The sequence below is a fragment of the Danio aesculapii genome, chromosome 16, assembly GCF_903798145.1.
Source record: "Danio aesculapii chromosome 16, fDanAes4.1, whole genome shotgun sequence".
NCBI classification, from domain to species: Eukaryota; Metazoa; Chordata; class Actinopteri; order Cypriniformes; family Danionidae; genus Danio; species Danio aesculapii.
In genome coordinates this window covers 884401-895359 of record NC_079450.1, presented here as the reverse complement: position 1 = coordinate 895359, position 10959 = coordinate 884401, and the positions used below count along the sequence as shown (strand labels likewise).

At 37.8% G+C, this 10959-nt stretch overlaps 1 protein-coding gene across 1 annotated transcript; it reads left to right on the top strand.

Annotated features, from left to right (window-relative positions):
- Positions 1–260: 260 nt before the first annotated feature.
- On the top strand, positions 261–9341 carry eomesb (eomesodermin homolog b). Its single transcript, XM_056475663.1, has 6 exons — positions 261–825; positions 2572–2726; positions 2821–2942; positions 4421–4570; positions 7370–7431; positions 8451–9341. Exons 1-6 carry the CDS (start codon positions 329–331, stop codon positions 9067–9069), a joined length of 1605 nt encoding a protein of 534 aa, XP_056331638.1. The 5' UTR covers positions 261–328; the 3' UTR covers positions 9070–9341.
- The last annotated feature ends 1618 nt before the right edge of the window (positions 9342–10959 follow it).

Below are 10959 nucleotides of genomic sequence, written 5' to 3'. Positions count from 1 at the left end.
ACAAAGAGTGACACGTGCTGAAATAAAAGCTAAAGGATCATATCTCAGGTTGTCGTATAATCAATCAATAAATGATTTGATTTGTCTCCATATAGCGCAGTTTAAGGGTTGCAGCCGGATAAACGCGCACAAATAATCAAAGCAGAAATGCAGAATTAAATGATTAAATAATAAACTGTAAATATACTGTGTTTTTGACATGTATGGAATTAAATAAAAATCACATGTGTTTTTGACATATGGTTGTGTGTTAGTCAGTGATGATGAGGCGCGTCGCACACTGACCGAGACCGAGTATCAGGCGTCGGGCTCGGTGTCCGTGATCAGCATGCCCGGAGAAGGCTCCAGTTCTGGCTCCGCGCTCTCTTCTCACCCGGAGGCGGAGGACGGGAAAGTTTCTCCTGTGGTTTGTGGAGATGACCTGTCCAGCCGGTATCTCCTGGACGGGCTAAGCTCCAGCCGGTATTTCATGCAGACGCAGGACTCCCCCAGCCCGTGCTCCCTGTTCCCGTATAGCGGGCAGACTGGAGCCGTGTACGCCGGGTCGGACGGGTCCCGGTACTCGGCTTCGCTTCACTACGGCTCCGTGCTTCCCTCCGCCGGCTTCTGCCAGTCTCTGTGCGCCGGCCGCGGTGACTTCAGCCCGGGCTATCATCAGTTCGGTCACGCTGCGGGAAACGGCTACAGCCCGTACCAGGGCTCGGGCTCCGGCTCCGTAGCGCTGCCCGGTGCGGCTCTGCGGGCGCAGGTGTATCTCTGCAACCGGCCGCTGTGGCTAAAGTTTCACCGGCACCAGACCGAGATGATCATTACCAAACAGGGCAGGTGAGAAGACACGGCGGATCCCTGTGTTTTTAGGCGACAGGTGCATTAGAAACATGGTTAAACATTGATAAATGCAACTAGGCTATATATATGTATATAATATCAAATGTAAAATATTTTAACCCAACCGGCAAGTTTGACATTTGACCTAGCGTTGGGTTAAAACACCACTTTGTCAAAACATGGACAAACCCAAAGTTAATTTAAATGTAACTAAAAATAGGCAAACTTAACTATTCGGTTGGTCCATATTTAACCCAATATTGTGTTACAACAACCTAGATTTTTAAAATGAATCCATGTATATAAATACATATACATATGGCATCTGTATTTTGGTGATTTGAAGCGCTCCTTTAACCCTCGTGTGTAAGTCGCTTTGGATAAAAGCGAGCGTGTTAATTAATGTAGTTTAAAGTAATTTCGATACTTTTTTTGCATTACTTATACACTAAAATGCTGTTGCTTTAACTTAACTCTGGGTCAAATATATACAAACTTTGAACAGTTATTTTTAATCGAATTTAAAATATATTATTTTAACCCAACTGTTGGGTTTGTCCACATTTGACCCAGCGCTGGGATAAAACATCATTTTCACAGTGTATGTGTAATACAAAAAAGTATAGTTGTATAATATACATTTATTAATTATCATACACTCTAAAAATTGCTGTTTGATTAAACCCAGTGTTTTTTTAAATCTAAATTAAATACAAATATTTAATTTTAACCCAACTGTTGGGTTTGTCCATATTGACCCATTGTTGTGTTTTTTAACATTTTTTAAATATATTTTTAAGAGTGCATAATTATTATTATTACAGCATTAGACATTTCTCAGAACTGTTTATCCACAGTCGTGTGCTTGTGCTTGACTAATGAAATTAATCTGTGTTTTATTCCAATTGGTTCAATACGCTAAATTAGCCTCAATCGTAGCTGAGCGGGATTTAAATATTGTTAGTAAAAGAAATTTGTCATCATTTCCTCCACTTGTTATAAACCTGTGTGCGTTTCTTTTTTCTGTTGAGCACAAAAGAAGATATTCTGAAGAATGTTGGATTAAAAACAGACACTGGCGTCTGTCATTTATTTTGTTCCTGTTATATAAATATTAATTTTTCCAGCATTCTTCAGAATATTTTGTTTTGTGTTCAGCAGATGAAAGAAACTCCAAAAAGTTTACAAACACGTGAGTGATGATTTTTTTCATGTATCGGTCAACTGTGCCCTTAATAAAAAATGCAAAAGCAGTAATCAAATAAATGCAGTTTGGTTGCATAAATTAATATTAACATTTCGCATTTATTGTAGTTTAGTTGTGTTTTTATATAATTGTAATAACATTTTAGATGGTATATACAGCATAGGCTATGTAAAAATAATATTAGGAAATATTATATAAGAGTATACTATAAATATGTATACAAGATACTCAGAAATAAAGGTACAAAATCTGTCACTGGCGTGGAACCTTTTACATTTTTGTACTGTACAGATGGAAATGAGTACCTTTCAGATTATCATTTGTACCTTTAATGTACTGTGAGGTACACATACTTTTTAGATATTAATATATAGCCTGTTAGTAACCAAAAACGTCCCCTTTGAAAAGTACAGATTATCTACACCTTTATTTCTGAGAGTCTACCTTGAAAACGGACCTCATAATATAGGCTCACAGATGCAATAATAAGAGTGCGTGTTTAAATCTCTCCTCCGTGATGGTGTTGTTGTGTTTAGGCGCATGTTCCCGTTCCTCAGCTTCAACATGACGGGTTTGAGTCTGTCTGCACACTATAATGTGTTCGTGGAGATTGTTCTGGCAGACCCGAACCACTGGAGGTTTCAGGGCGGGAAATGGGTGACCTGCGGGAAAGCCGACAATAACATGCAGGGTATAAATTGGCCTTTGATATTACTTCTATGATGATGATGATGATGATGATGCCAGAATTAGTGACGTCACCGTGCTCTGCTCTGCGGTTGCAGGAAATAAGATTTACATGCACCCGGAATCTCCAAACACCGGCGCTCACTGGATGAGGCAGGAGATATCTTTCGGCAAACTCAAACTGACCAATAACAAGGGCGCGAACATCAACACTTCACAGGTAAATAGAGCTCTCATATTAGGCTACACCATGTACAACACCCCACACGACAGAAACATTTAAACAGCAGCCATTCATTTAAATATCAGCCACCACACTGCCGACGGAATAATCATAATACAATTAATACATGTTATTAGGAGCTAGTCTGAGTGACTGATGTAGGTGAAGTGCTGATATGTCACATAAAATGGTATTTAAACTCAGGTTGGCGCATTTAACACCGAATAAAGCACATAATCGGTACCTGAGGTGACATATCAGAATCAGAATCAGTTTTATTGCCAAGTGTGCTTCACACACACACAAGGATTTTGTTTTAGCAACAGAAGCTTCCAGTGTACATAAAGTGACTAGTGACAACACAAAATAAATAAACAATAAGAAAATAAAGACGATAAACATTAAACAGAGATGCAGTTAGTCAAAAAGATCTACATATATACATATATATATATATATATATATATATATATATATATATATATATATATATATATATATATATATATTATACAGGTTATAAGGTGCTGTGTACAAATGTGAATGGAGAAAGTATTGCATATATATATATATATATATATATATATATATATATATATATATATATATATATATATATATATATATATATATATATGCAAATATACACAATACCGGTCAAAAGTTTGGGTTCAGTTTTTATCTTTTTTTTTTAAAGAAAATTATTCTGTTAATCAAGGCGGCATTTATTAAATGTTTAATAAACTTGAATAAACTTAATAAAATTAAATAACTTGTTAAATATTTATAACATTTTTATATAACTGCTTTCTTATTGCATGTAGTTTCAAATTAAATTATCATTCCAGTCATTATTGCTTTCATTATTATTAGCATTAATAATAATAATAATAATAATAATAATAATAACTAATATTTGAGGGATTTCTGAAGAATCATGTGACTGAAAACTGGAGTAATAAAGCTAAAAAGTCATTAAAATGACTAGAATACATTGTTAAATTAAATTATAAACTATTTTTGAGCAGTTCTTTTATAGTGCAATAATATTTCACAAGTTTACAATTTGTACTGTATTTCTGATGAAATAAATGCAGCTTTGGTGAGCAGGAGAAGCTGATTTTAAAACATTTAACATCACACTGACCCCAAACCTTTGACCGGCAGTGCATTTATATTTGTAAATATATAAAACATTTAAATAGCCATTGTGCAATATTTTAAAGTGTCGCATATATTGCCAAATATCAGATTTATATCAGTGAAAACCCCATTTTTTAGAGTACAACATATATTTGATTATTATATTAATATACCCCTACAGCATAAGACAACAGCAGTCTGTGCTCCAGGATCACAGATAATGTTCTACAGTGTGTAAATATTGCTCGTCATTTGCGCAGTGTTCATAATAAATATAAAAATATGTGTTTTGCTCACCTGAATAATGATATTCTGCTGTCGTGTGTGTTCAGATGATCGTCCTGCAGTCTCTGCATAAGTACCAGCCGCGGCTCCACATCGTGGAAGTGTCAGACGAGCGAAGTGAGCGAGACCCAAACACTCAGATCTTCAGCTTCCCGGAGAACCAGTTCATCGCGGTTACAGCCTACCAGAACACTGATGTACGTCTGCATCTCAACATGTAGAGTGTGGAGCCACATCTCTGCCAGTATTTCACACACTAATCCAGCATTTGACCACTACAAATACTCAGTTTACTGTAATTAAGTAGCTGTTATCAGGAATTGTGATGTACTAAAGTTCATATTTAAATTAAATAGTTATTATTTCATATTTACTGGAAGGAATTGTGATTTACTATTTTAAAAATGTGTATTTTTACTGTCCTTTGAGTACATTTTAGCTCTGTATCGCTACTTTTACTCCACTATTTGTTCTTGTCAATGGGGATTGGCTGAGTAGAAACATCAGTCCTGTGATTCCCGTCCAGTCAAATCACACATAGAAACTAATTAGCATCATACTGAACAACCTCAAGTCATGGGCGCTATATAAATGCAGCTAATCATTTGGAAGCAATAAAAGCGTCCAAGAAGATGTTTGAAATCTTTACATGCATTGACCCAGAGACTGTTTAAACTGCATGCCACTGATGAGATGACGGATGTTTACTGTATGAGGACTGAAATCACCAACTGGCCTTAAACAATCATTAGATGCACTACAGAATGTTACGTTTTCACACACATGCATAAATTGCATTAAAATGCTTTACCTTTTCCTAGCATTATACACACTACTCAAGCACTTATAATAGGGCTACTTTTAACCCATACTTTGAGTAATATTAACAGCAGCTACTTTTACTCTACTGGCAAGTAGTGGTACTCCAGTATGACTTTCTGTACTTTTCCCACCATTGCATTTTGCAGTCTTTGCTTAGCAAACCAAACCAACAGCAAAAACAAATGTCAGTGTGGGGAAAACCCCAGTGGTGTTATAAACAAATAAACGTACTGTGTTTTACTAATATAAATCATATTTCATAAGTATACACAGTGCATCTGCATGTAGCCCTTGAACAAACACATCTAGTGCAAACAGCTGAAGTCAGAATTCTTCACCCTCCTTTTGTTTTTCCAATATTTCCCAAATGATGTTGAACAGATTGAGGAAATGTTCACAGTATTTCCTCTAATATTTTTTCTTCTGGAGAAAGTCTTATTTGTTTTATTTCAGCTAGAATAAAAGCAGTTTTTAATTGTCAATAGTATTAGCCCCCCTTAAGCAATATTTGATTTGGATTGTCTACAGAACTGTTATACAATAACTTGCCTAATTACCCTAACCTGCCTAGTTACCCTAATTAACCTAGTTAAGCCTTTAAATGTCACTTTAAGCTGTATAGAAGTGTCTTGAAGAATATCTAGTCTAATATTATGTGCTGTCATCATGTCAAAGATAAAAGAAATCAGTTAACTAGCATTAGTATGTCAGCACCAGTGGTATAGTGGTTAGTGTGTCGACACATGCACTCTGGTGCTCACGGTGACCTGAGTTTGATTCCGCCTCGTAGTCCTATGTCGATCCTTTCCCTCTCTCTGCTCCTCGTGCTGTCCTGTTAATACTCTCTACTGTCCTTTCCAATAAAGGTGAAAACCCTGAAAAAATAATTATATATATAAAACACTAGTATTAGTTATTAAAATGTGTTGAAAAAACCATCACCTTTCTATTAAACAGAAATTGGGGATTTAAAAAAAGTATATACAGGAGGCCTAGTAATTCTGTCTTCAGCTGTACCTGCGATATTTCTCACAAATGAGTAGAGGTGCGGTGGATTTACTCAGGTATTGGGGCAGATTTTCTCTCGAACGCTTTTGGGTCATTTACTACACTGATACAGCAGATGGCGCTATGGGTCAATACATCTCCTGGTGGAAAGTCTAAACACACAGTACTGGGTTTTTCCTCAAACTGACATTGGTTATTGCAAAGTGCTTTCTGTCAGTGTTCATTTATGACAGCAAATTAGTCTTTTGACCGAAATTCCTGTGTAGTTTTGGTCATATTTCAGCCTTCTGAAGGGTTTTAGTTTAATCTAGTTTTAGTCGATTAAATTTCATAAGATTTTAGTGGAGTAAAATATATTTAATGTAATTTAATGAAAGTCATTCATTCATCAGGGGTCGCCACAGCGGAATGAACCGCCAACTATTCCAACAAATGTTTTACACAGCGGATGACCTTCCGTTAGTTTATTTTAATTCAGATTATTCAATTCACTTACACCGCCAACACGGGGAGAACATGCAAACTCCACACAGAAACACCAACTGACCTAGCCGGGACTCGAACCAGTGACCTTCTTGCTGTGAGGCCACAGTGCTAACCAATGAGTCACCGTGTTACCTTTTAATTAAAAATATTGAATGCATTTATTTATAGAAAATAATCTTATGGAAATATTCTTCTGTTGAATATAGCTTTTCCACAGAAGACATTAGATGTGCATTGTTTGTATCTTAAGTAATATGTCAAATTTGTCTGCAATCAATCCACATGTCAGAACAGTAGCCTACTGAAAATGCAGGATTTTGCAATTATTTAGCAAACCCCTTATTTTAATGGGGTGAAATACTAGTCTTTTTGACTGGTCTGTCGAACTGTTTCAAGCCATTAAGTCTTTGAAAGGGCTTTTTAGTAATTCTTTGCAACCAGATTGTGTTTGCATGCAAAATACTGGATTTGTTTGTAATATTGGCACAGATTTTGCTCCATAGTAAAGGCCCGCTCACACCATGCAGGATGACCATCAATGATCTACCTGTAGAAATGGTTGCAGTTTACAGCACAAATAAACACACAGAGGAGCGATATCCACACTCTTCAGAGAACATTAAAGCACAATTTAAAGCTAGTGTCTGCTCAGATGCTCTGTGTTTTTCTTCTTCTTCCAGATCACTCAGCTCAAGATCGACCACAATCCATTCGCTAAAGGCTTCAGAGATAATTACGATTCGTGAGTATATTCATCTGGTGTGCATTACTCATATTTTACCACATAAAACAGCTTTAATAATGCTTTAATGAAGCTTTAATAATGCTGTGTTGCACAAAAGTCATATTTGACCCAATACTGAGTCTTGAATTACATTAAACTGACTTAAACGCACAGAAAATCTTGTTAGCATTTATTCTTCTTTCAGATATGGTTATCAGTCAATTAGGGTGGAGTTCTCAGTCAATTAGGGTGGAGCCAGCAGTCCTTTAGTGCGGGGCTATCAGTTCTTTAAGGCTGGGTTATTAGTTCTTTTGGGCAAGGCTAGAAGTCATTTAGGAAGGAGATATCAGTCCCTTTGGGGCGGAGTTATCAGGCCCCTGGGGGCGGGGCTATAAGATCTTTAGGGTGGGGCTATCAGTCTCTTAGGGTGGGGCTATCAGTTCTTCAAGGCCGGGCTATCAATCCTTTTCGGCGAAGCTATCAGTTCTTTAGGACAGAGCTATCAGTTCTTAGGGCGGAGCTATCAGTTCTTTAGGGCGGAGCTATCAGTTCTTTAGGGTGGAGCTATTAGTTCTTTAGGGCGGAGCTATCAGTTCTTTAGGGCAGGGCTATCAGTTCTTTAGGGTGGAGCTATTAGTTCTTTAGGGCGGAGCTATCAGTTCTTTAGGGCGGAGCTATCAGTTCTTTAGGGCGGAGCTATCAGTTCTTTAGGGCGGAGCTATCAGTTCTTTAGGGCAAGGGTCACCAAACTTGGAGGGCCGGTGTCCTGCAGATTTTAGCTTCAACCCTAATCAAACACACCTGAACAAGCTAATTAAGGTCTTACTACTTGAAACATCCAGGCAGGTGTGTTAAGGTAAGTTGGTGACCCCTGCTTTATGCTCTATCAGTCCTTTAGGGAGGAGCTATCAATTTTCATCTTGTTAGCAATGCCTGTCTTTCAACATTCAAATTGGCTCCAGAGGAATGAAATCATGCACTGCTCGTTTTTCTTCAAGTGTGCAGTATTTGTAAGTGTGTGTTTGTGTGCATTTCAGCATGTACACCCTCCCAGACCGAGAGCGCCTGACGCCATCACCTGCAGACTCCCCCCGAGCGCAGCAGATGGTCCCGAACGCTCGATACGCCGTCCAGCCGTTCCTGCAGGAGCAGTTCGGCAGTTTGACCCAGCGCTCAGTGACCCAGCCCAGCAGCGTGGAGGACCCGGCGCAGCGCTGGCTGATCTCACAGAACAGCAGTAAACTGGAGCTGACGGCGTACGAGGGCGAGTACTCCAGCTCTCTGCTGCCCTACAGCTTCAAGTCTCTCCCACTGCAGAGCTACTATCCCGACACTGCCTTCAGCTGGGGGACCAGAGTCTCCGCCGGCTCCTCGTTGCCCAGGAAACTGCCCTCCGGCCTGCCCTGGTCTCCCCGGCCCAGTCCCACAGACTTCAGTGAAGATCCGGAGAAACCCAGAGAGGAGAACAGCCCGTTCTGCTGGATGGAGAAGCCGTCAGACTCCGCAGAGCCCAGCATTTACTCAGTGGTGTGCAGTAAGAGACGCCGGCTCTCAGGAGACGCTCCCGCTGGCAAGACTGAAGAGCAGAACTTTCACAAAGACTCTCCATCTGCAGCCAAAGCCATCGGCTACTACGCCTTCTACACCAGCAGCTAGAGACACTCGCTCGAGGGGTTTAAAGAGACAAGACACGCTAATGTGAAGATTCTGTGTTTAAAGGGATAGTTCAGGCAAAGATGACGAGTCTGTTCAAATGGACATGCAAAAATACAGATTCTGTTCTTAAAGGGACAGTACACGCAAAAAAGAGAAAGGATAGTTCACCCGAAAATCTTGTGTTTAAAGGAACAGTACAACAATCTTTAGGGTTTATATAATATATTATTTATACAATAATTATGATTCTGGTTTAACAGGGTTTCTGCAGGTTTCACCAAGTTAAATTTAAGACTTTAAGTCATTTTTAAGACTATTATGAATGAAATTTTAGACTTCTACAGGGCTAAATGCTGAGGATTTTTTTGAAAATCCCAGTTTAAAAGGATTTTTATTTTCCCCATCAAAAATGATTATAATTTAAGACATTTAATAATGCAATATTAATAATAAAACATCAGGTTAGGTTAGTATCCTCAACAGTAAAGAAATGGAGGACTTTTCAACAAATGTTACTGTAAGGAAAGTAATTAAGGGCTGTTTTTAACTAAAAGGTTTTATTGAGATGAGTGTTAATGACCAGGGGTGCGTTTCCCAAACAACGATGTCACTCGCCACTGAACTATATATATAGTACGATGCATCGCTTGGGAAAAGAGCAATGTGTAGTGACGAGTGTTTCCCAAAACCTGTAGTTCTCTGTCACAGACCTGCAGTTTGAACCACGTTAGTTATAGCGTAAAACACCCATAATGTGGAGGACCTGCTTCTTTAGAGAAGAACCCCATCATTTCTTCATGCAATACGCACACGTATTAAAAAAATCCAATATTAGTTTTGATAATAAAACATGCACTCGCTTTCTATATTAACTGAAATATATGTAAATAGCACCTATAGAGCTTGTGTTTCCTTTACTAATATTATTGAGAACATTACATAATCTATTCTAAAAGATAAAACCACTTACAAAAGCGAACACATAATCTCATATATAAATCATATAAATAAATAAACAATGAGGCCATTTATTAAGAAATGACATTTAATATTTATTATTTATTAGGAAATGAAACAAATCCTACTTTAATAATATTAATGATGATGATGATTAATATTATTAATAATTAGCAGGATATTGTTTATTTATTTGTTGATTTTTTTTTAAAGTCAGCAGGCCCATGTCATATACAGTAGGCTACATTTCTTCATAAATAACCCACTATAAAATAAAAGCATTACCGTATGCTGTGTTTTTTGTCTTCACAAGCTTTGGAGCAATGACTGTAAATAATATACTAGCTTTGGAGATGTAACACAAATTCCGCTGTGTTCACAATCAATGTTTTCAAAGTGCACTACGAAGGAAGTGCAACTGTAAACATGAAGATTACTAAATCTGAACTGTAAAAATACTTTAAAAGCAAATTACGTCTAAGAGAGACGACCTTAACGATTTTTAATTATTCCAAGTTTAAATGTTAGAATGTTCTAAATGAATAGGGCATAGGGGGGATCAGTAGGAATAGAACACAGCCAGGAGCTATGTTTCTAACTACAGCTCCAGAGGTGTAGCTGCAAGTGCACAAGTTTGTGACACAGTTTGCGAATGTTCATCGGAACAACGGAAAGGCCAAATCAATGAACTATGTTTGTAACTTGCGATGTTAGTTGACTAATGATGTTTTTTGGAAACGCACCCCAGATTGGGTAACAAAGGAAAATTAAGACGTGTTAAAAAAGATTGAAGACCTACAACACAATATTTCTGTAGATTTAAGACTTTTTAAGACCCTGCGGATACCCTGTTTAAAGAGACGGTACATGCAAAAATGAAGACTCTGTTTAAAGGAATAGTTCACGCTGAAATGAAGACTCTGGGTTTAAATG

Coding starts and splice junctions, on each gene's coding strand:
- eomesb (XM_056475663.1), top strand. CDS start 329: ATGCCCGGAGAAGGCTCCAGTTCTGGCTCCGCGCTCTCTTCTCACCCG. Junction 2,727..2,820: donor AGCCGACAATAACATGCAGG/GTATAAATTGGC, acceptor CTGCGGTTGCAG/GAAATAAGATTTACATGCAC. Junction 7,432..8,450: donor TTCAGAGATAATTACGATTC/GTGAGTATATTC, acceptor TGTGCATTTCAG/CATGTACACCCTCCCAGACC.